The sequence below is a fragment of the Scylla paramamosain genome, chromosome 3 (genome assembly GCF_035594125.1).
Source record: "Scylla paramamosain isolate STU-SP2022 chromosome 3, ASM3559412v1, whole genome shotgun sequence".
Lineage (NCBI taxonomy): Eukaryota > Metazoa > Arthropoda > Malacostraca > Decapoda > Portunidae > Scylla > Scylla paramamosain.
Window position 1 is genome coordinate 34,310,965 of NC_087153.1, and position 26,448 is coordinate 34,337,412.

At 39.7% G+C, this 26,448-nt stretch overlaps 1 protein-coding gene and 1 long non-coding RNA gene across 2 annotated transcripts in view; one reads left to right on the top strand and one right to left on the bottom strand.

The window, feature by feature from the left end:
* Positions 1 to 10,406, bottom strand: part of LOC135094192 (uncharacterized) — a 46,201-nt gene extending 35,795 nt beyond the window's left edge. The window contains exon 1 of the long non-coding RNA XR_010263656.1: positions 10,283 to 10,406. This is a non-coding gene — a long non-coding RNA (uncharacterized LOC135094192). The remainder of the gene's footprint in view (positions 1 to 10,282) is intronic.
* Positions 10,407 to 21,480: 11,074 nt separating this feature from the next.
* LOC135116451 (protein trapped in endoderm-1-like) lies at positions 21,481 to 25,475 on the top strand. Its single transcript, XM_064033929.1, has 3 exons — positions 21,481 to 22,561; positions 22,872 to 23,044; positions 23,241 to 25,475. Exons 1-3 carry the CDS (start codon positions 22,007 to 22,009, stop codon positions 23,887 to 23,889), a joined length of 1,377 nt encoding a protein of 458 aa, XP_063889999.1. The 5' UTR covers positions 21,481 to 22,006; the 3' UTR covers positions 23,890 to 25,475.
* The last annotated feature ends 973 nt before the right edge of the window (positions 25,476 to 26,448 follow it).

The window sequence follows — 26,448 nt, forward strand, 5'->3', positions numbered from 1 at the left end:
TATTTCGCTGCCCACTTTTTTTTTTTTTTCAGTGCACCGTAATCATGAAGCACACTGAATTGCAGGAAAGAGACACCTGCAATACTGAAGTACTTGTAAAACTTTACTGTGCAGCAAAGTATTTAACAATTGCTTGAACCTCTTCCAAAATTAGTAGTGTGTTCCTTGATGACCCCAAGAGGAAACAAGACAATACGTAATGATACTAATAACAAAACATAATTCTATACAATATTTATACTAAGAAATATAGAAATCAACAGGCCAGAATGTCATAATGATCACGCTGTCAGAAGCCCTTTAATCAATCAGTCAGCCATATCACAGCGCGCCAGTCATCACTCTCCTGCCAAATGAAACTGAACAGTAACGAGAAAACGAACACTTAGAAGTTGGTATGGTGTTCTTGTGGGTCTGTGAAAGTTACATACACATGACCAAGATACAGCGAAAACATTACTTATCATGCAAATCCATCCATAATACATTTCTAGATAAAACATTTCCAGATATGCCACGCAACTTTTTTTTTTTTTTTTTTTTTTGCTAAAATAGAGCTTATGTACACTTGTGGTCAAAAGTCACGCAACATTTGCTCTCATCACCCATATGTTTTGCGTTTTCTGTCAGTCTTACGTTCTCTGGTCTACTGATATTCTCTTTACAAAACCAAGGAACTCGTAAGTCTGCAAATACGAGAACTTAAGATGGAAGAAAACAAACTAAACACAGTGATGGGAGTGCAAGTGTTACTCGACGAAAGGATGGCTGACTGACTGATTCAAGGCGCCAAAACATCGACACCATACGTATGTTTATGAAGAGATAAGAAAATATTAAGATCACAGCAACCACAGTCCTTTCTCCTTCACTAATTTCATATTTCAACCCTCCCACCACAACTAACGCCACGCCACGCCCTGCAGCCCCGCCGCCCTCTGCCCCACAATCAGCTTCACCTCGATCTCAATACGTTAAGGCAGCAGCTCAGAGGCGCGGAGGACAACCCGACGAGGAGGAGACGACCCTCCTCCTCCTCCTCCTCTTGTTTCTTTCCCGCTGCTCGACTCAAATACGCAATGCAAACTCCAACCCTTCCCTTCGATACTCAGGATACGTAGAAATTTCATGTATAAATTTAGTTGTAAGGACTTGTTTTTTTATCGGTACAAATCGACGACTTGAAGACAAAAGCGACTCTACAGCATCATGACTTTTTATCTTTTCAATCCTTGCAATGTCACTTTTATGATGATTGCTATAACATTTGTTTCTGTCGTATATATAACACTAAAACTGTATTTTCCTATGAATTCAGAACATTCGTGAGTAATTCAGTGATGTACCTCAAAATAACGACTGACTTCTAACCTTCAGAAGACACGAAATGCAAAATAGCGCACAAAATCTTTACCATATCACCAAAAACCTTAATTATATCTCCTGTTTCTAGCTTCTCCCTCAGTTTCAGTCACGTGTGTATCTTTTGCGTCAAGCTCAAACTGCTCAGTGTCCATACGGCGACCCTACGAGGACGCGACGTGACTGTATAGGGATGGAGAGGATGATGGGAGTGGGAAGGGAAGTGCGGCCATGATAGCGCAGCCAGTCTTATGGATGAAAATATATATAAAAAAGTGCCGTCATTAAGCGTTCAGGCGCCTCTGCTTCAGTGTTCCGAGGCGTCATTTAACTTTCGTGCATTCCAGTGTTTACAATATTTCAGCATGTCTCTGAGTAAGCGATTGTTCCAGTGTATAGCGTACGTATTTCTGTCATCTATGATAATACTAATAGTGTTGTATTCGGGCCTTTAATATACGTACTGTATCAGCGTGTACTGTATAGCGTGTTTAGTACGTCCTGTGTGACAAGGTTTCGTACACTGTCCTCATGTATTACTATGTACATGTTTTTTTTTTTCTTGTCGTCTATAATGGTACAGCCTTTTAAACATTTCTCTAGTAACTACTGTTCATTATCGTTCACGTGCAATGCGTGTTGATAACCCAAGTGAATATGTGACTTTGTACTTGATAATTTCGTTAGTTTCCTGTCGTAGTGGCACCAACAAGAGCTGTGCTGCGGCGCCCTAGGAGTTGTTATAGTTAGTTACCTGCTGTACATAGATGTAAGCTTCTGCATCAATGTTGTATTACCCATTGCCAGTGATCTTAGTACTGTTAAGAAGATGATAGACGCCATACTGGAAGCATCGAGGGAGAAATGACAGGAAGGAAGACTGAGTAAGGTGATGAGAGAAAAAAATTTAAAAATATGTAAGAAGTTGGTGTATGAACTTGTAAACAAGTTATCAGAAAAGAATTGATTGAATAAAATTAAAAGAAAAAAATAAAGTGAGAAAAATACAAGGAAATAAGTTAGTTAGGCATGAATGAGGAAGCAGTGATAGTGATTCATTATTTTTTTTTTAATAGTAAGGCTAGAGCACAGTTTGTCAAAAGACTGTGTTATAAGATTAATGATGGTGTGTGTGTGTGTGTGTGTGTGTGTGTGTGTGTGTGTGTGTGTGTGTGTGTGTGTGTGTGTGTGTGTGTGTGTGTGTGTGTGTGTGTGTGTGTGTGTGTGTGTGTGTGTGTGTGTGTGTGTGTGTGTGTGTGTGTGTGTGTGTGTGTGTGTGTGTGTGTGTGTGTGTGTGTGTGAGAGAGAGAGAGAGAGAGAGAGAGAGAGAGAGAGAGAGAGAGAGAGAGAGAGAGAGAGAGAGAGAGAGAGAGAGAGAGAGAGAGAGGAGAGAGAGAGAGAGAGAGAGAGAGAGAGAGAGAGAGAGAGAGAGAGAGAGAGAGAGATTGGGTGGAGGAACGTAATCTTTGCATTTAAGGTAGTGACTGACAATGAGGAGGAAGAAGAGGAGAAAACGGAGGTGCTTTTGAATGTTGCAGGTGATGCCGCATTTAGATAAGTAAGATAATGCAATCAACATTTATATTTATTGTCTCTGTGTCTTCTATGTATCATGTCTTATGTTTTATTTGCAATATAAATTAAGATCCCTCTCATCATTTTGTATTTCTCGTGTTACATTAAGATTGTTAATGCTATCATTGGTATTATCAATGTTATTCCTCTAAAACATCATCACCCTATAAAGACTGGAACTTAATAGTAAGGAAGCAGTTATAAGCAAGAGACCAAGGCCAAAATACAAGCATGGTACTCCGGTGCGTGCGCATGATCGACTCTGCTATCGGATCCCAGGCGGCGTTGGGGAGCTCGCCATGCCAAGGGGTGTCTTGAGTGTCTGGCAATATCATTAAGTCTCAAGCAATTAAGATTTTTTTTTTGCGTGTGTGTGAGTCTTGAATAATCTAAAAATACGTGTGTTCAATGCAAATCCTTCATGTTTTGTTAACTGTGTTGCAGGCGAAATAGGTAAACTTTGAAACTCTCTGCCTGACTATTCTTCCACCTCCCTGTCACCTGAACGGCTGCATCAAGAAGAGATCAAGAGCAAGAGTATCAAGACACCTTTAAAACCAAACTGGCCGATCTGAACACAACTTCTTTTTCTATTCTCTTTTGAGTTAGATACATTTTAGCTAGCACTTTATTTACTATTTTCTTTTTCTTTTAGATACATTTTAGCTAGCAATTTATTTACTATTTTTTTTTTTTTTTTTTTTTTGCTATAGTCATTTCACAATAAATAAAGTGGTTTCTCAACTGTCTGCGTTTGGGGCGAGACACTAAACAAGGCGAGCGAAGAGCCAGGCCGTTACTCGTCGCTTTTCTACCATGTGTTCACTCTGCTTTGTCTTGTCGTTTATATTGGAATATGTGGTGAGGAATAGAAGTGTAATGATTATAATGATGAAGTGGAAAAGTGTAATGATTGATGATTAGAGAAGTACGAGTATATAATGATGCAGTGAGCAGGAGGAGGTGAAGAAGGAGGAGGGTGAATAGTAGTAGGGAAAGTAGGAGGAGGAAAAGTATAGAGGAGGAGAAGTGGGAGGAGTAATTAGTCGAGTAGGATGAGAAGAGGAAGAGTATAATAATGATGAGGATTTGAAAGAGGAGTAGAATGATGATGATGATGATGATGATGATGATGATGATGATGATGATGATGATGATGATGATGGTGATGATGGTGATGGTGGTGATGGTGATGATGATGATGGTGATGGTGATGATGGTGATGGTGATAATGATGGTGATGATGATGATGTTGATGATGATGATGATGTTGATGGTGATGATGATGGTGATGATGATGATGGTGATGATGATGTTGATGGTGATGATGGTGATGATGACCCGTCTACATTCTCCATACACCACTCCCTATTATAAATCACACAATACAGAACGCTCGTGTGATGTAAAAGGAAAACAATACAGAAATACCAACCAATATGAGGAACACATGAACCCTCATCATGGTAAGTTCCTGCTACCTCTGTATGAACGAGTGTATTGTCTCATTAGAAGGTATTTATGGTGAATTCCTACTTACATCATTTATGCCTCCACTTCAGTTTGCCTTGTGTAATAAATAATGACACCCTCCTCCTCCTCCTCCTCCTCCTCCTCCTCCTCCTCCTCCTCTCTTTTACCTTTTGTGCTCACCTGGTCTAGTTGTCATTACCTGCAATACTAAAAAAAAATTATCTTAATCACAAGTAAAAATAAAAAATGTTACATGCCTCAGTTCATTATACAGTATGACTTGCTCTAATCTGAACAGAAATGTGTGTGTGTGTGTGTGTGTGTGTGTGTGTGTGTGTGTGTGTGTGTGTGTGTGTGTGTGTGTGTGTGTGTGTGTGTGTGTGTGTGTGTGTGTGTGTGTGTGTGTGTGTGTGTGTGTGTGTGTGTGTGTGTGTGTGTGTGTGTGTGTGTGTGTGTGTGTGTGTGTGTGTGTGTGTGTGTCTGTGTGTGTGTGTGTGTGACGATGACGTAGCATAATCAGCCTTTTTTTTTTGTTCATAATGACATATGATGAAGGAAACCATACTGCTGGAGTGAAGGTGTTGATCTGACGATGAATGCATAAAGGACGGGTGTGTACATGACGAGCGTGCAGGCGGGAGGACGTGTAAAAATGTACGAATATGTGAGGATGTATGTACTAAGGCAGTGAGGGTGATTGACAGCCGGATAACGTGTGGTGATGAACATGTGTAATGGGATGGTGATGACGCCAGTATAGTTGATCTCTGGACAGGTGCATGACAGGTAAGGAATCCCCCGTGTCCTGTGTTATCCTCTGTACACACCTGCATTAAACTCTCATTAAAGATTGTGTTGTTATTCTGCTTCCTGACTTTCCTCCTGTGTCTAATGGCACACCTAAACATTCATGTCACACTGATAGAATTAAATGATTTTGTTTTAATCAAAGTGCCGATAACTTATCACTGAGTTCTCTCTCTCTCTCTCTCTCTCTCTCTCTCTCTCTCTCTCTCTCCTCTCTCTCTCTCTCTCTCTCTCTCTCTCTCTCTCTCTCTTGTATATATATATATATATATATATATATATATAATATATATATATATATATATATATATATATATATATATATATATATATATATATATATATATATATATATATATATATATATTTCAATAGTCTATTGGCCATTGTAATACAACAAATAATCATAATAATGCTAAAGAAGGAAATATATATGTGTATTAAATATAAAAGAATATAAACATACATACTAATTTATGTAGGCCGGATCCGTTAAATGTTTCCATTTTTGACAGGCCCCCATATTTTTTTTATTTTTTTATCCATACTATTGCATCATCTCAGAATTACTGAATAGGAGAAAATAATAATTTTCAGTATACGTTCCTACTATACAAAGCCATACTAATTCTATAACAAATTCTATAACTAATTCTATAACAAATAGATTAAGTAAACATTAGTATTTACCTATAAAGATGTTCTTGATATTGGTTATTGATTTTTTTTTTTTTTTTTTGTGCTTATCTTAAAAGTAACCTTATTCTTTTCAGTCTGTCTGGTAGCTCATTTCGTTTTTCACATCCGTAATAAGTTACAAATTTTTTTTGTGCTTCAGTCTTTGGAGACCAAAGTCTAATATTCATCGTGTTTCTTGTATTTATATTGTGAATTTCATGTACTCTAGGAATCATAAATAAACGGTTTGTCAGCAGATGTTTATGTATAAACTTAACACATTCAAGTCTATAAATGTCGTTTATGTTAAGGATGCCTAGTTCTTTGAAAATCGGTGGTGTGTTCATGATAATTTACTTTAGCCAGTATCCTAATTATTATTTTTTTGCATAATAACTCATTTATTCCGAGTTGTCTTGTTAGCTATCCCTCACAGTACATTGAAATATTGTTAATAGGGATACTTCAGTGCATATTAAAGTGCCTTATGCGACTCAAGAGGTAACAAATGCTTAACTTTATGCAGTACAATGGATGACCTTGCAATTTTACTATATATGTGACTGTTATGCTCGTTCCAATAATTACACCAAGATATTTAACTGAAAAAAGATCATTGATTACAGTTTGATTAAAATGTTTTCATCTATTAATTTGTTGCCTGCAGAAACTAAATTGTGTTTTTGTTACATTCAATGATAATTTACTACATGAAAGCCAAGAAGAAACTAACTCTAGTTCAGAATTTAGTGTTCTAATAAGAGAGATCACATCAGTAAACAATGTACAATTAAGTACTTTTAAAGATTTCACAATATCATTAATATATAACTCTCTCTCTCTCTCTCTCTCTCTCTCTCTCTCTCTCTCTCTCTCTCTCTCTCTCTCTCTCTCTCTCTGTGTGTGTGTGTGTGTGTGGATGGGTGGGTGGGTGGGTGGGTGGGTGGGTGGATGGGTGGGTGGGTAGGTGTGCATATTACCATTAGCCATTTTCGGTGAGTGTACGGAATTGAGTAATTACAAGTTAGAGGGTTTTGAAGTTTGAACAGTCCGAAGATATGATGACGGAATGTGAGAAAACACCTTATTTCTTGATATATATATGTGTAATTATATATATATATTATATATATATATATATATATATATATATATATATATATATATATATATATATATATATATATATATATATATATATATATATATTTTTTTTTTTTTTTTTTTTTTTTTACAAAAACTGTTTTGTTTTTTCATAATTAATTTCATTCATTCTCTGAGATTATGTTGTGAAAAAATAGTGAATAGTAGGAGAAAACGTACTGATTTTATCTAAAAATAATTCCTCTTTACAAGGACTTAATGGAATAAATTCATCCGAAATATGCTTTCTGTATTATTGGTATTAAATTTATTTATGAAGCTGCCTTTTGTGAAACATCTGTTTACTATTATTCTCATAGTTTTGTCGTAGGATTCGGGATGCTTTTATTGTTTCTTTTTCAGCTTTTATGTTAAGGTTCCACTGATGAATCAGGGCTAGGACCCCTGGCGGAGTCTTTGGTTTTGACAGGTGTGAAGTGTTACTCTGAGTGGATGCCTTACATACAGAACCGTAGCCAGGATTTAAGCTCGTCCACCCCCATGACCTCGTGGGATCACTATACCACGGCGGCGACTTCCCTCTTAAGGAAGAACTAGTGTCAAAAATCAATTAATCATTCTAATATCGCTGACTTTATATCCTGAGGATCGATTAAGAAAAACTGAGGGTAAATCTGTTGAATTCTTATAATTCAATATATTTTCATACTTTTAGAAAAAATATATATTTGAAATATTTCCCTATTAACGAATTAACACTTTTGAGCTGCTAATGTGGCAATGCTGTTGCAATCTATTTAATTTCATATGGAGAGAAGTATTATTATCACTCAATTAACAGATGGACTTTTAGATTTTACCACAAATATCTCATATCATTTCACCTTAAAGTAATCAACTCAATAACGTCATTTATTGCACTGTTCTCCAAAACAGAATTAAAAAATCGACAGATTTATGTCTTTACTTTTTTCATTAACTAGTCTCAATAAATAAAAATCGATCTAAGGAAAGTACCTAAACAACACATTTTTTCACCCTTATTCTTTCCCAACTGAAAATCAAGAACAGAGAAAATAATTAATTAGAAAATAATTAATTATGAAAATTAATAATTTCTCCATCAACTTTCCCTAACAAGTTCAGTGATTAAATCCAAACAAATTACTTTTTTTTTTTCACAAACTCATCCTTAAGAGCCTTTGAAATGTCCTACATATGAACTGAAATCTGTACGCTAACATTTAATAATTTCTCCCGCCGATTTTTTTTTTTTTTTTAACAAAACAAGAAAGAATAAATCCAACAAAACACGACATTTATAACGTTTTGTTTTACGGAACGCATTGTTAAAAAGATACTTGATAAAACTTCAATGGAATAATGATAAATTTTCTTAACACTAAAGTCTATGAGGTTATTGGGAGAGAGAGAGAGAGAGAGAGAGAGAGAGAGAGAGAGAGAGAGAGAGAGAGAGAGAGAGAGAGAGAGAGAGAGAGAGAGAGAGAGAGAGAGAGAGAGAGAGAGAGAATGAAAATATACAAGTTGTCAAAAAATGTGGAGATATAAGAGGTTAGAGACCATAAACTACGACAATAAAGTAACTCAAGTGAGAATGCAATAAAACCGGGGAAAGAAGAGGAAAATACGGTGAAAATTACTAAAAGAGAGAAAAAAAAGATAGATAAATAAATTAAAAAGTAGAATGGTTTGATAGGATCTGTGATTAGTGGAGAGAGAGAGAGAGAGAGAGAGAGAGAGAGAGAGAGAGAGAGAGAGAGAGAGAGAGAGAGAGAGAGAGAGAGAGGAGTGAGAGGAGAACAAAACCAGCAAACAACCTGCGTGCGCCTATCAGCTGATCACCACCTCCCCACCACCGCCCCACTCTTCCTCCTCTCTGACACAATCGCTTCCACACTTGCTCGCCATAAAGACAACACACAATTGCTGGTTTTGTTCTTCGCTCCTGCATGTAGTACTATTATTGTAGTACTATTGTTGCACTTGAAAACTTATTACATGAACAGTATTTTGAGAGAGAGAGAGAGAGGAGGGGATCAGGAACAAGTAGTAATTAAGAAGTGTGAGGAGCGCTGCTGGCTATATAACCTAGGGCTGTTCGATGAAGTGACCCCTGATACTGGAAGAAACACAACCCTCGTTCAGGATGCCGGCGGGGAATCGAAGCGCAAAACAAACATTAGAACAGATGTCATTCCTTTCGTGTCAGAGAGGTTTGGTTGCGTTAACATCATTCATTTAACAGAAAAGAACAAGAAATTAACACGTAAAAGAATAATTATAGAGGAGTTTCATTCTGCCTTTCTTACTTAATCTAGCCACCATCAAAACATTAGCTCTAACGCACCAGCGAGCTAACCACCGCCCTTACCCCTCCCCTCCCCACCCTTTGCTCCAAGGTTCCCCGCTACATCAGTGTTGATCGCGTTGTTATATGTTACTATTAACGAATATTAACACAAAATAGTTCGTTTTTTATTTTCCTTACCGCCTGCTGCAAAATGAGGCATGTCAACATACTTAACCCCGATATATTATTGGATTGGTTGCTGATGACGATGGCAACACTCCTGCTCCCCAAACCTACATACCCGGCCCTGTCCCTCGCTTCTCCCCACCTCTCTACCCCTCATTCCCTTATTCCTATTAACTATCGTACTGAATAATCCATTACTATACGTTCCGGCCGTTATATTCTGCCAGCAAATAATGGTTAAAGAATTATGAGCACCAAGGAAGATAGTGACCAAGAATGACCATTCCCGGCACTTCACCGACCAGTGTGGAGGGTGCGCGATGACTGCAGGACACTCGACTTGGTTTCTCTGACGGTTTCTCTGACCTAACGTATCCACCAACATCAGCTCCGCACATTGCACCACATTAACTCAAGATAACACACACGTACTACTGCCTGTCACCATCTCTTCTGCCTACTGTGAAAAGAGGCACAATAATATGCACCCCACTGTAAGGCATCAAGCGAGGGTTGGTTACTGATAAGTATGACAGCTAAACAGTCATCACTTCCAAGTTAACGCTCTACTCCAGTCCACATGGACACGAAATAATACTACGCTTTGGTCATTCCAACCTTTCTAGTAATAGTTCAGACATGTTAAATTTCAAATTGTCCCTTACAACTGCCGGTTAAACTAATGGCCCGCCATCACCAGCCTCTCCCTTTTCTCCTGTCCCTTCTCGGCACCTCACCGCCTCCTGTCAACAAATAATCTTTGGACTGCCCTTCATTAACACTCACCATCACTCAGGAGCGGGAAAGGAGGCACCATCACGTCAGATTCGCACAATAAAAGACGATAATTCAAATATACACAAACACCTGCCATTGGAGACCATCGCGGCGGGCACCGACATACTGCGTGACTGCCACCTGGCGGCCAATCCACCACCGGCGCATTCACCTCAGATCGGCACCGAATCCTATGTTTCCTTGATTAGGGCTGTAACCTCATTATACTTCATTACTTTACTTCACAACTCTTTTTATATTTGAAAAAAAAGGAAAAGGCATGATTTGTATTCAAATGAAATGTAGTGCAACGTAATCTTGCCAAATACGTTGTTTGTATAAACACCTCGATCCTGCACCTCTGTGCCTGAAGGTTCCGATTCCTTCTCACTCAGTCCTTCCTTCATGGAGACGCAGCTACTCTTTCAAATTTTGGTCTTCATAAATATTCTCCAGTGTTATGCTTACTGTTAGGCTTACAATTCGTGACTTCACACGTATCGTTGTGGCAAATTACGTCATGGTTAGAGGAGAGGAATGGTGGCCTACGTGACTGACTCTCTCTCTCTCTCTCTCTCTCTCTCTCTCTCTCTCTCTCTCTCTCTCTCTCTCTCTCTCTCTCTCCATTAACATGAAGGTCTCTGCATTGCCTAGAAATCCCATGAATCTACAACTAAAACCTACTTCCGAAAGTAACAAGTTTACATGAAGTTAATAATATTTTTTATTTTTTTTTTTTTTTGCTGCTGATCTCGTATGAAAATTAATAAATCTCATACAACTCAGTCTTATTAACTCATCTATTCTAATTGATTGCCTTCAGCCTCTCTCTCTCTTTGCCGCAACGTTACATCCCTTGCTATCTTCTATCACTATTTTAACGCTAACTGCTTGCTCTTCTGATCTTGCTGTGCGCTTCCCCCTTCTCCCACGGCCCCTCTGTACAAGACTTTTCATCTTCTCTCACCGCTATTCTGTCCATCTTCTTAATGCAAGAGTAACCAGTATCCACAATCTTTCATCCCTTTAACTTGATAAACTCTGTAACTCCCTGTCTTCTTCTGTATTTTCCCCTTCCTATGACTTGAATTCTTTCAAGAGGAAGGTTTCAAGACACTTCTCCGATTTTGAATAATCCTTTGCCATTTAGAGTGGCAACTCAGTGGGCCTTTTTTTTTTTTTTGCCATTGGCCAGTATCCATCTTATATACAAAAAAAAAACTATCCTAGTTTATAAAGAACGTTATACAATGTACTCAATAAGCACTACATGATACGTTTTTTTTTTTTTAATCTTATAAAAGAAATAAAAGTACAATAAATCGCACAGCTGCTTCAGGCGATTTGATAAGTTGTAGAATACATGGAAGAGAAAGAAATTGACTTATATGAAATTTTAAACCTACGAAGTGACTAAGAGTACTACCGGGACAGGAAGGAGAGAAGGGAATGACTAACTGACGCTCTGGAGCCGCAGCAAGGAGGTCATATAGCGCCGTGAGCAGTAAAGGAAGGGCAACCTGATCGCCGTGGTGTGGTCCGCCTCGTCACGCCCTGCAGTGGTGGTGGGGAGGGGTATGGCGCCGGCGGCAACGGATGAAGCGAGGACATGATGCGGGTGAAGGAAAACGGTCTATGTTGTAATTCTTGGGTGGAAGGAAGTGGGAGGTGGGACGTGCGCTGCTTGAGTTCACTGAGGAGGGCTGTCACACGCCGGCCTGACACGTCTCCCTGTGGCGCTGAGGAGAAAACGGGACATGATTGGTGTTGAGGTTGGGTTATGGCGATGCAACAATAAGGTTTAGGAATGAACTACACGATGACGGGATGACGAGTTTGATTGCTTTTTTGTCATATGTACTCTGCCATCCACCTGCCTTTTTTTTTTTTTTTGTCTAGTAAATGTAGTACTTACTGCAATGTTGTTATTTATCGTTAATCTTTTTCTTTTCCTCTTTCTCCCCTTCAATCTCCTTTTTCATTCATCCATTTATATCTACATACGTATCACATTCTCTCTCCATCTGTATTCTAATCTTTCTTTTCATATGGCTATATTTACCTTGCCTTTATCTATCAGTCTTTTTACTTATTTATAGTAGTCACAATTAATTTATTTATCCACATTTATCTATGAATTTATGTATGTATGTATGTATATATGTATGTATGTATGTATGTATCTATATATTTATGTACGCGCAAGTGTTAAATCATCTATCTATACGCCTTTGTCGCTTTTATGCACTACAAGAATCCATATTATGCATTCACATATCACACACACTTTTTTTTTATCCATAATCTTTTATTCGTTCATTATTTATCTCTATTAATCACAGTCAATAAACACATTCTATCCACCCACATGTGTGTTAGTCTCTATTTTTACACAGCACCTCAACCAATCTTTAACACACACACACACACACACACACACACAATAAACACAGCCTAGTTCCACCACGATGTTAATTGATGACTCATAGCTTACGCCCACCAATCTTTCTCTCTTCCTTCCCCCTTCCCTCCTTCACGTCCCTCCTTCTGCACCAGCCTCCTTTCACTTCTTCCTCTCTCCCACATTGTCACCACGCCTCAATTGTTGTCACGGCACCACCAAATATGGATACAGCGTTGCGGTGATTCGTGGAAGGTGGGCGGGGCGTGAGTAATAGAAGTAGTGGAGAGGAGGATAAGGTAGGACGGGGAGGGAAGGGGAGAGGGACGGAGGGTTGTTGTGAGTCATCCTGTACGAGACTTTTTCCAGACGAGTTTATGAATGAACGCTGCCGGGTAATTGTCTCTCCTCCTTCTACTCCCTCCCCCCAACATCTCCTTCCTTCCGTCCTTCCTCCTCCAGACTTGTAGTAACTTGTCATTTTCTCATTTCTTCTTCTTCTCTCTCTCTCTCTCTCTCTCTCTCTCTCTCTCTCTCTCTCTCTCTCTCTCTCTCTCTCTCTCTCTCTCTCTCTCTCTCTGTGTGTGTGTGTGTGTGTGTGTGTGTGTGTGTGTGTTGTTTCAGTAAGTTTGCTATATTTCGTCTTACTTTCAACTTCAACATATTTCTCTTCGTTCCTTTCACAATTCCTTCTAATTCAATTTTTTTTTCTCTTCCACCCCCTCTTTTTCTCCTACTTTATTTATTTTCCATCTTTTTATTTATTTATAGTTGTCACAATTTCACCACCTCCTCTTTTTCTCCTACTTTATTTATTTTTCCTTCTTTTCCTTCCTTCTTTCTCTTATTCTGTTCGTATTCCACCAAATAAACTCCTCTATACACAAACCCCTTTTTCCAATACACATTTAATTTCTCCTTCCTTGATAATATTTCCTTCACAAAACAAACACAAAAACAAAAAAAATCGACTTCCCTTGACCTACACCTGTTGTTTTCCTCCCTCCCTCCCTCCCTCCTTCCGTTCGTCCTTAAACACCCGCCCACGCAATCACCCCTCCACCCTCTTACTTCTCCCACTCTCTCCCCTTTCTCCTTCCGCCCTCGAAACCCGCACAGCCGCAGGTCCGGGATGAATGAACGCTGTGCCAAACGTAAGACTCACATTCCTACGCACTATTCCCCACGTTACTCCTCGCAGACAGTGACCACGCTCACCGGCCCAGCATGGTAGGGATGAGATGCAACTTATGGAGCGGTGAAGAAAATAGTGCATGTGTGGTGTTTGATGAATAAATGATATATAAAACTTTCACTTGGTGTGTGTGTGTGTGTGTGTGTGTGTGTCGGGGGTGGGGAGGTAGAGATTGTGGCGATGCAAGATGATGCTGCATATTTTTGTGATCTAAACATTTAGAATACTTGATTCGTAAGCACACTGTACATTGGATTTAACAAAGGAATAGTAGAAAGGGACTGATGTTTATATATAACTACATAGACTTCCTATTTCCTTGCTGGTATCAACACAACAGCTTAAATTGATGAGTTATGAATGTCAGTAAAGAGCTTTCTGCAAACTCATCCTCAGAAACGTTACTCAGTCTTCTTGGAACTCGAGACAGTGACGTCATTCTTACTTGCCAGACGTCGCTAGATGAAGTAACTCCCAAGTGATATAATTTCTCCACCTGTTCTCCGTATGCCGTTTATGAATAATGACAAATGTGTGTGTGTGATTGTGTAAATGTGTCTTGAGGGAAGGGTGTCGTGGAGAGCCCGGGAAGAAGCTGCGGTGGGCGAAAGAGAGACGAGAGTGACCAACCACATCGCCGTGACTCAACGAAGCCCGCGGTATTCGTGTAATTTTTCGCGTTTCCTAGAATGTTAATGAGAGAGAGAGAGAGAGAGAGAGAGAGAGAGAGAGAGAGAGAGAGAGAGAGAGAGAGAGAGAGAGAGAGAGAGAGAGTAAATAAACGAATAACAGCCTTTGAAAACTAGAGAATAATAGTTTCTAAGTGGAAAGCACGAACCGAATAACAAATTATATAAGTAGATTGTAATGGGACAAGAAAAGACATTTGATGGACATAACCCCCAAGTGAGAAAGGAAGGAATAGAAAGACTTCAGAATGATGTTGCAAGAGGGAGGATTGTATTAACGCTATATAGATACAGATATACTGGTAACTTCGTGAGAGTAAATTATGCAGAACAAGAATCAGCACGTAGAGAGAGAGAGAGAGAGAGAGAGAGAGAGAGAGAGAGAGAGAGAGAGAGAGAGAGAGAGAGAGAGATACATAAAGTGACTATTATGTCAACAATCTCACACTGTTTTCCTTATCAACAACCTCACCACCCTCACTTCCAGCCTTCATCCCCATCCGACCCCACCCCACCTTCTCCACTCGCCACTCTTAACCAACCACAACGTTCGAACACTCCTCCTCCCTCACCATCACGCAGAAAACGTTTCGCCACATGATGCAAGAGTAACGGGACGAGGGTCAGTTGCCAAATGCTGCCAATGAGGAGATGATGGGTTCTGTTCTTCGGGATGATTTTATGTTTCGTCACCAGATTGAGCACTTCCTTTTATTATGGTAACGTTTTGGCGTGCAGTGGTGCATGCATGAAGGAAGGTGTGGCTTGTTATGCTGTCTTGTTATACTCGTATTTTGTGTCTTTTAAAGGTGCTTGTTTTGTTTAAGTTTAAACACACACTGCAACGGGTAAATCTGCAAATTGACACATGTATATCTTTTGCAGGGGAAGCTATGTATTTTTTATTTTTTTTTATTCGTCATTACTGTCACTTTATTTATTTATTTATCTATTTATTCCATTCTATTTAACGCTATCTTTTTTATTTTATTTTACTTAGTCTTACATAATTTTACTGCCACGTACACCCTTCCAACTCATTGCTTTCTCCCAGAGGTGCACTGTCCTCTTCTGGTCTGGGCCACGAGTGATGCAGCATTAGACCACAACACCAAGCCACGATTGCATCTTTTCCTTAAATATAGACAAAATTAAATATTATTGGGATTGAATATTTACCTGCAATATTTCGGTCGTAATTTCATGAGGTTCTTGTTGATAATTCCTGTTCCAGTTATGAAAAGTGGCGTTACTTGTTTCATGCAGAGAAATTATCATTTACTTATATTTTATATTTATTTATCTATCTATCTATCTATCTATCTATCTATCTATCTATCTATCTATCTATATATATATATATATATATATATATATATATATATATATATATATATATATATATATATATATATATATATATATATATATATATATATATATATATATATATATATATATATATATATATATATATATATATATATATATATATATATATATATATATATATATATATATATATATATATATATATATATATATATATATATATATATATATATATATATATATATATATATATATATATATATATATATTTTTTTTTTTCTCTCTCTCTTTTCATTAGGATCCATAACTTGCTGAGCTTTCTTCTCAGACCTCCAGGTGAAAGCAAGGCATCCTCGTGGCACGTGGACGATTTCATGTCACTACCAACATGCTGCTGCAGGCTGAACATTTGTCACAACCTGACTCAAAATAAGTTCCTTCCATCGACAAGTATATCTACAGCATGACGTGGAGATTTTGACAAGATTCGTGTTGGCAACGTCTCTCATAGTCCGTGAGAATATACTGAATTAATACAACGATACTCACCGTACCTCACGTGATGCATCAGGTGTCTATATTAGTAGAATTCTATGATTCTAAGAATGAGATAACAATGGATAAATTGAAACCAACATAAACCAGCCTCCGAGACATAAATGAACAAAACCTAAAGCTCCATCTGTTTATTTTCATATTGACAATCTATAAAGGTTGAGGTAAATAAAAAAAAAAAGTAATAAGGAACATGTCAAAATAAAGGTGACAGTATTATAATTTCCATTTACTAGCAAGACCGTGAAACAGGATTCGTCATTGTATTGCCTTAATTACAACATGAACTGTCTAAATGCGTAGTTAATGAAAACGAAAGATGAAAGCACCATCATCATCTGGTAAACTCTGGAACTCCCTGCCTGCTTCTGTATTTCCACCTTCCTATGACTTGAATTCCTTCAAGAGGGAGGTTTCAAGACACTTATTCATCAATTTTTGACCACTGCTTTGACCCTTTTGTGGGACTGGCATTTCAGTGGGCATTTTTTTTTTTTATTGGATTTTTGTTGCCCTTGGCCAGTGTCCTTCCTAAATAATAATAATAAAAAAAAAAAGAGCTGACTTTCCTCCTCGTCTTCCTCTGCCTTCTAGTCTCTTTCTGCTTCCTCCGTCCACGAAACCGTCTGCCTACAAATTACTTTCACACACACACACACACAGACACACACACGAGATACATAAAAAAAAAAAAAAAAAAAAAAAAAAAATATATATATATATATATATATATATATATATATATATATATATATATATATATATATATATATATATATATATATATATATATATATATAATAGTGCTTAGAATAGTAAAAAAAAAAAAAAAAACACCATTTCTTCCTAGCCTCGTCGGCCTGTCTTTCTTTTTCTTTTTCTTTTGAGGGGATAGAAAGTTTGGGTGAAACTATGGGGGGGGGTAGAGTTGAGAGTTGGAGGGAATAATAGGTTGGATGAAAGTGAAGTACAGATAAAGAATGAAAGGTGGCGGGCGATACGCCTTGCTGTTCTTATTAATTGAGCGAATCGCTCTGCCTGTTCTTTGCTACTACTACTACTACTACTAAAACTACTACTAACCTACTGTATTTTTCCTAAAGGCAATAAATAAAGTGGTAATAATTAAAGTGGTAATAATTTCAGACGAAATACTAATGAAAACGAAAATATTTCTTATTCTTATTTATATTTATTTATTTTGATCTATTTAATTCTTAACCGTCTCCCACCAAACAATAAAAGAACAAAAATCTTACTTTTCTCTAGGGTCAGACAAAGCCCCAGGTAAGTCACTTGTACCGAATGTTAATATGTATAGTAGCTGAGTAGTATAAATCTGGTCACCGATCAAAAATATAATTCATAAAATTTTCTGCGGCGGCATAATAATTAAAATGTATTAGTTTATCATTTAAATTTTCGTTCTCTCAAAATGAACAGAAAATTTGAAAGAATCAGTATTTGATGGGTAACTAAACTAAAAGCGAAGATACTAAAATAAATAAATAGATAAATAAATAAATAAATAAATAAATAAACAAATAAATAAATAAATGAAAAGAATCTTATAACGTCTTAACACATCGAGTATTTAATGGTGTTCGCCCTGAAAACACACACACACACACACACACACATATAGAGAGATATAGACTCTAAGTACTGTACATCATGAAAAATAAATTACATTTATGAAAAAAAAACTACGGGCAAAATATTTACAATGCGGCTAGTCACGTGTACCTTTTTATAATCCATACAGTATAATTTTCTGAATAATAAAACTTATTTAAGAGATCCCACGAGGGTGAAAAGGAAATAAAAACTACCTAAATCGATCTATTACGTTACAATACTATTAAAATACTAATAATAGCATAAGAGAATAAGAGAAGCTTCAAGAAGCCATCAGGCCTACTCATGGCAGTCCCTACAAGAAAGATACATACAGACGGCTCACTGGTTGATGAAGCAGTTTTCCTACATATATTTCTAATGGAGGTGACATCTGTCATCCTTTTATCAAGGCAGCTGTCATTCGCTAAATCTCCCTCTGACATGTAGCTTAGGTCGCCTTCTTCCTCTCTCCCTCCACATCCCCCTTCCCCTCCCTGTTCCTTACTATGCTTCCGATCCCTCCTTCACCCTATCCCGCTTCTCTCTCTCTCTCTCTCTCTCTCTCTCTCTCTCTCTCTCTCTCTCTATCTATCTATCTATCTATCTCTCTTTTAACCAGAACATGCAGAACAATATATAGAACACACACACCACACACACACAATCACATACCACACGTAGCTTGGAGTTTATATCAAGGGAACGATGGTGGTGAGAGGACAGCATTCCCTTGGATTTACAGATTAGTTATTGGAGAGCAAGAGAAAGATGAAAGATACAAGAAGCTGTCCTGCCATTGCAATTTTAACAAATTATTCGTAAATATCAAAATTTTTAGTCCTTATGTCCAAGAAATCTTAATTACCAGAGAGAGAGAGAGAGAGAGAGAGAGAGAGGAGAGAGAGAGAGAGAGAGAGAGATGAGAGAGGGAAATTATATATATATATATATATATATATATATATATATATATATATATATATATATATACTATATATATATATATATATATAGAGAGAGAGAGAGAGAGAGAGAGAGAGAGAGAGAGAGAGAGAGAGAGAGAGAGAGAGAGAGAGAGAGAGAGAGAGAGAGAGAGAGAGAGAGAGAGAGAGAGAGAGAGAGAGAGAGAGAGAGAGAGAGAGAGAGAGAGAGAGAGAGAGAGAGAGAGAGAGAGAGAGAGAGGGGGGGGAAATTATATATATATATATATATATATATATATATATATATATATATATATATATATATATATATATATATATATATAGAGAGAGAGAGAGAGAGAGAGAGAGAGAGAGAGAGAGAGAGAGAGAGAGAGAGAGAGAGAGAGAGAGAGAGAGTTAATTATTTTTTTTAAGGATTTCAATACAAATGCAATGAGAATAATGGGTTAAACGACAAATATACTAAATGATATGAGACCAAGTGTGATTTTAGCTTCCCTGTCTTCAACGGCTTTTTCTTTCCCGTCTGTATGTCTGTCGGTTTCTCTCCCCCTCCCTCCCTCTCTCTCTCTCTCTCTCTCTCTCTCTCTCTCTCTCTCTCTCTCTCTCTCTCTCTCTCTCTCTCTCTCTCTCTCTCTGTCTATCTATCTATCTATCTATCTATCTATCTGTATCTATCTCTTAACCTGCACATTCAGGACAGTATATAATACACACACACACACACACACACACACACACACACACACACACACGTACAAATTTATAGTTTGGAGCATGGAACACGTGAAGGGTAGTGGTGAGAGGACAGCCTTCCCTTGGGCTGGGAGGCTGGGCAAGACGAGCCGGTTGGAGTCACTTGGGCGCACTGCATCAAGTGAGGTGAGGTCAAGTGAGAGAGAGAGAGAGAGAGAGAGAGAGAGAGAGAGAGAGAGAGAGAGAGAGAGAGAGAGAGAGAGAGAGAGAGAGAGAGAGAGAGAGAGAGAGAGAGAGAGAGAGAGAGAGAGAGAGAGAAGGGGCCTAAGATGGAGGTGACAGGGAGGGGGTGTGAGAAATCTAAAAACAATGCTGGAGTGTGCATGGGGAGGGGGGCATGGAGTGGGGTTGAGAAAGGAGGTGTAGCTTAAACTGACGCGTCACGATTTCCGGCCTATGATATTTACCAATTAAAATCCCTTGAATTGACATGTGGCTTTACATAAAAATAAGGGTAGAAAGAGTGTTTCATTAAGTAAGGAGCCTTAGGAGTACATACTCTAATTTAAGCGCATATACGTACCTACCTACCTACATACATAAATACATACCTACAAAAATACATACTCGTACATTCTCATATACATACACAGAAACAACTTGAGTAACACATACACACACACACACACACATACACACACACACACACACACACACACACACACACACACACACACACACACACACACACACACACGCCAAATGATAGTTTAAGGGTTAATTAAACCCTAACTATACAGCTTTGTGACTTGTACCCACACACACACACACACACACACACACACACACACACATGACAAGCTTGTGGGGAGTGTAGTGTTAACGCCACACCACACAACCAGACGATACTATACCACACCACACCACACCCCACGACTCCACCACAGCACACGATTCTAATAGACCTATATTCTTCCTGTAATATGGGAACCGCAACTGCATAGCATAGTCTACATGAGGTCTGACTTGGGCCAAGTACAACTTTAATATTACTTCGGGGGTTTCAACTTTTAATATTCCTAAAGAATCATCCTAATACCCGATTTGCTCTATTTCTGGCCTATATGCATTGCTTTTCTCAGACGAAAATCAGAGCTAACTATAACTCCTATACACATGTCACTTGTAATCAGTTGAGAGGTATGCAGTTAAAAGGACAAAGCATGTTAGCAAACGTGTAATGAACAACTGAACTCTTGTGGGTGTTAACGTTTTGAAACGAATTTAAGAAGAAAAAAAAAAGAAAAAAGAAGGAGCTCCACAGAAAAACTGTGTGTGTGTGTGTGTGTGTGTGTGTGTGTGTGTGTGTGTGTGTGTGTGTGTGTGTGTGTGTGTGTGTACGCACGCTTGCGTATACACACACACACACACACACACACACACACACACACACACACACACACACACACCTAAATCGCAAAGTGTGGAATGTAGAGAGGTTAGCGAGACCTAACTGGCCGGGAGTTCCTCTACCTTCGAGTTCTCTGTCAACACGATCACTCAGCGGGGCTCACACCAGCGGCGAGGAGGCCAAAGTGTGTGTGTGTGTGTGTGTGTGTGTGTGTGTGTGTGTGTATACGCACGCTTGCGTATACACACACACACACACACACACACACACACACACACACACACACCTAAATCGCAAAGTGTGGAATGTAGAGAGGTTAGCGAGAGCTAACTGGCCGGAAGTTCCTCTACCTTCGAGTTCTCTGTCATCACGATGACTCAGCGGGGCTCACGGCGAGGAGGCCAAAGTGCACGCAGGGGAGCGCATTTCATTAACATTACGTGCTAGTTTAACGCTGCTTTCAACATTACACAACATGCAGACGGTGGAGAGGTAATCTGGAATTAAGTGTGAAAATGCTCTACATGTATCGTCACTCTGATATCTTCTCGTGTCAGATAATGTTAAAGATGCCAATCTCTTGACGAGTTTGTGATGCTCTCGACGGTTCGTGGCAGCAGGTTGAGGGACCGTCATGTACCAAGTTTATATCAATTCGCTCTCAATTATCAGCAGTCGGTGTCCAGCCTTGTCAGAGTTTGATCGTGCATGTGTTCTGAGCGGCGCACTTCATTGTTTGTGGATCACTCACTCTAACTGGTACAGCTAGACAAATACTGCGTTTGTCACGACTCTTCTTTGAAACTAAATCTGCTGCAAGACTACTGCTTCTGCGGTACACCATGAGGCGGCACTGACCCCCGCCAACGTAGGAACACTAACCCTTCGAGATGCGAGTGATCAGTATGGAGGGAGCGGCGCCCCTTCATGATACATCGTTTTTCCGGATGGCTCAAGTGTGGGCGTGGGTGATATGTGTGTTAGGCGTCTCCGGTAACCTCCTCACTTTGGCCACGGCCGCGCATCAACTGTATCTTGCAAAGAGGAACAGGAGGAGCCTAAAATCCGTGAGGCGGGACGGACTGGGGCGCGTCCCTCCGTCCTTCATCACGCTGCAGGCTGACACTTTGCTGCTGCTCCACCTAAGCCTGTGCGACCTTCTCTATTGCTCCATTAACCTGCCAATCATCGCCCTCAACTACGACCTCGCCCTGTCCGACACCTTTACTCCGGTCCCGAGCGAGCAGTTCTGCACCGCCTCCGTAGTGTTCCGATACCTGAACGCCCTCGCCGAGTGGATGACGCTGGGGCTGTTGGCGGTGGAGCGCTGCCTCAACATGGGCCGCGTCAGGGTGTCCCACATCTTCAAGCCCGCCAATACCTGCGTCCTCCTGGTGTGCTGCTGGGTGGCCGCGCTCCTCTCACAAGTGGTTCCCATCAGTGACGTGAGTATAGGAGGAAGAGAGGCAAGGGAGAAGGGGAGGAGAGGAAACTATTCAAGCAATTAATTGTGAAGAAAAACAAAGCGCTAAATTGCATATAAGAGTATCCATAACCATTAATAGGCAATACAAAATGGTGAAAAACAATACGACATTCCCTCAAAAGAAGCACTAACATCTCTTTTAACACTTAGTAACACTATTGTTTAGAGCCGAGAAGAGTGACTACGGTTTTGATAACACAATGGAATATTTTCAACCACTCGTCCTCCCTTGCCACACTAACACCACCACATTCGTGCCCCCTCTACAGCACACCTACGGGTTCGACAACATCACCTTCAAGTGTGACATGAGTGCGAGCAGAAGCAAAATGATCTTCTACTCTCTGGAGACGCCGCTGCCTTGCCTTCTCATGCTGATGGGCACAGCGAGCATCATCTACCAGGTGTGGAGCAACAAGAGACGCCTCCTCGCCGCTCAGATGTACGTAGCTTGAGTGTGACGCTGCTCAGATGTGGCAGTACCTGTTCCCTCCTATTAGGTGCTCCTTAAAAAGCACCTCGTCATGCATGCCAGTGATTTTTACTCTTCTCTCATCTCTTTCTTTCACCACCATCACCACCACCTAAAAAACTACTACCACTACCACCATCTCCAGCACCTCCTGTCTATCCGCCAGGCCGCTGGAGCTCGTGGAAAAGCGAAATAGGTCCACGTGGAGGTCGACAGCTCTGGTGTTGTGCCTGCTGACGGTGTTTCTGCTCTGCGTCATCCCCAACGCGGTATACAACATTGTCAGCATCACGCGGGGGACCAACGAGGACGTGGTCGTGGCGTTGGTCACCTTCATGATCTACTGGGTGCAATATGGTGTCAATTTCATCTTATACGCAGCCGGAAACAGGAATTTCCGCCAGGCCTACATACAGTTCCTGCAGGCGGTGAGTGAGACGCTGTGTCCATGCTGCCACCTGAGGTCGCCGTCACCGATGCCGTCACCCGTACCGTCCTCTCACAACGATGGAATCATGGCAGGTGGTGTCTCTTGTCGTTCTATTCCTACTGTAAGAATTGAAGACGTGTCGAAAGTCACGCCTTCCACACCACAGTTTCGTGAAGACGCTTGGAACCGCCCAACAAACCACTTCGTATCTTTCCTCACCGCCGAATGCCTTAAGCCCTCACCTTTCTCTTCCTCTTCCTTGTCCTCCTCCTTCTCCTCCTCGTCTTCCTCCCTTTCCACGCGTAAGGCATCCCTCAGCTCCTCCGCGTCCTGGGAATCTTCGAGCACATTAGTAACCTGTGCGTCGCTGAGCAGCTCGCTTTAGTGTTACCAGGGGGAGACGCATGAACGCAGGCACGGAGCAGGGTGGCGGGCTACTATAATCGATGATTTTTTTTTCTTCCTTGAGACAATCTCCATTCATAACAACAGCAGTGGTAGCATAGCATGACAATGAGATAAGTGTCATGAAGCTATTTACGAAAGATTAAGTATTTTGTATTCTTGAATAAAAAGTTGCAGATAGGTAATAAGAAAATTATGGACTGTAGTCTGAAAATATTTCAATTACTGCTTATGTGAGAAACTACGAATGGAATACAGGAGGGAAAAGACGATGGTCTGGATGGATTGTGGCCAATCAGTAGTTTTTATTATTGTAACTAAATATTACAGTCGCCAGTGTATACTTTGTTCAAGGCAATGATTTGTTAATACACTTCTCGTGGAGATAAGAAGTTTTTCTGTCAATAATCGCGTCAGGAAATCGTTGTTTCCTGGCATGTGTAATGGATGTCCTCTCCGGCACATCCCTTGACACTGCAGGAGGGGAAAACTTTACTTAGGCCTCCTATTGATTGTATTTGCTGAAGGGCTCACCAGTACGTGACCATTGTTCATTTCATTTTACTATAAAACGATTGTCACGAATACACTCGTAAAACTGAAAGGCATCCGGAGAGTGTGTGTCTGCATCAGCGACTGATGAGTAACAATGATGTGATATTTCGGCCGAAAGCAAAATTCCGCATCTTCATAAATATCCGGATTCAGATCCGCTTGAAAATCTAATCAGTCATTCTCTGACTAAAGGCGAAGCTCAATAGGGACTAATGACCGGGCCAGATGGGTTTCAGTGTGACTCAAATTTAATTATTCGCTACCATTTGTCAAAATGAAACAATAACCTAATGAAAAACTGGGCCTAACTTACCCTAATAGTTTGGTAGCAGGTGCGAGTGGTGCAATGGACGCCCAACAGGCCTCAGCGACCTGCGGTATTAGCGCTGTGCTGCTCGCGACACAGCAAGTTCTCTCAGACATTCCTTCACTCAGGACACGCCTGCAGACTAGCTACGCATGACTCACTGATGCCGTGTCCATTCCTTCACGCAAAGTTTATCATTACATTTGATCTGATGCTTGTACAGAGTTGATTTATCCTGACACACTATGGAAATGTGATCTCTTAACTGTGGACTCACTGTTAATGATTCCGGTCCCAAATGAAATTCGATCAAGTAAAGTTTCATGTTTCAAACTAGTTAACTTCGAACATTGTGTCAAGTGGAATAAAGAGCTAAATGAATCAGTGGTACTATGCTTTATGTATTTCCTTCTGTTTTTCCACACCTGTAACTATCGTCACTTTTTTCATCCTCCATCTGTTTCTATAATAATGACGATCCCGTTCTCGAAGTCATGCGGGAAACAGAAGACTTTTCCTACGGGTTTGTAGCAATACCATGACGCCTCCCTTCTGCCTTTCATTCTCTGAGCAAGGCGGGAAAGCTTTGTGTTCCAGTATCCATTAATTCGTTTTCTTCAGTTATCATCTATATAAATCCACTTCGCCACTTATTTTTGTGTAGAACTCAGGTACTCATGCAACTCTGTTTTTTTTTATAATAATACCTGAAGATTAATAGTTTATCCAGCTCTCCTTTACTTGTCCATACCTATCTCTACTATTTCTAACATCGGTCTGTCTTCATTTCCACGTTCTATCTATCTCAACTCCATTACTGGTATGTCTTTGCCTTTATCATCACTTTACTCTTAACTTTAATATGTACCATTCTTTCCCTAACTATAATATTGGTCTGTCCTGAACTCCAGCAACTTCCCGTACATATACTTTAGATAGAAACTTCGAATCGTAATCCAAGTTGGTCTGTATTAAGTCATAGTTTTATATTTCCCCAGTCAGTTATTCCTCCATTGCACCCATGTCCTGCTCGTAGACGATCCTAATCACTTATTCACCTCCTACATTGTTCTGATCCTTCTTCTGTTTATCCTCGAGGGTTTCGGTTCAACATCTTACCTGGAAAACTTTTAACACGCTCTGGTGGAAGTTACCGGGATTTTCAAGGGTGTTTTGATATTCTAAAATGAAAAGTTTATTAAAATTTTGTACCAGCAATGGAAGAAATACTTATGAGAACCCGTGTTATCACATCTGTGCCTTTGAAAACAGTCCTTGTGAGAGTTCTAAGCATTTCAAAATACCGGGGTGAGTTTTTGATGAATAAGGGGGGGGGGGCGGTGTTGGGGATGGGTAATGTCTCACTCACAATTACAGTACCTACAGACGAATAATTAAATAGAGTCGTTTCTCTTCTCTTGCTTATTCTTGTCACTTTTTTTCTTTTGGTATCTCGCGTTCGTTATCTTAACAGGTACTGCTTATCTTACCTTGATCAACACATGATTTGACCATGCTGCTCCTGGGAACTCAAGGGTTCTTACGTAATTTAATCCTTTATTCCCTCATAAGGACTATTTTCATATGTCACAGGCGGGTTTTCGTGAGTGTATAACCCATTGATGATACTGAGTTGCTGTTAAACTATCGCCGCGATCATGAAAACACTCTTGAAAA

Excerpts from the sequence above, each read along its gene's own strand:
- LOC135116451 (XM_064033929.1), top strand. The coding sequence starts at position 22,007 with ATGCGAGTGATCAGTATGGAGGGAGCGGCGCCCCTTCATGATACATCG. Across the intron at positions 22,562-22,871 it reads AAGTGGTTCCCATCAGTGAC|CACACCTACGGGTTCGACAA; the intron begins GTGAGTATAGGA and ends CCCCCTCTACAG. Across the intron at positions 23,045-23,240 it reads CGCCTCCTCGCCGCTCAGAT|GCCGCTGGAGCTCGTGGAAA; the intron begins GTACGTAGCTTG and ends TCTATCCGCCAG.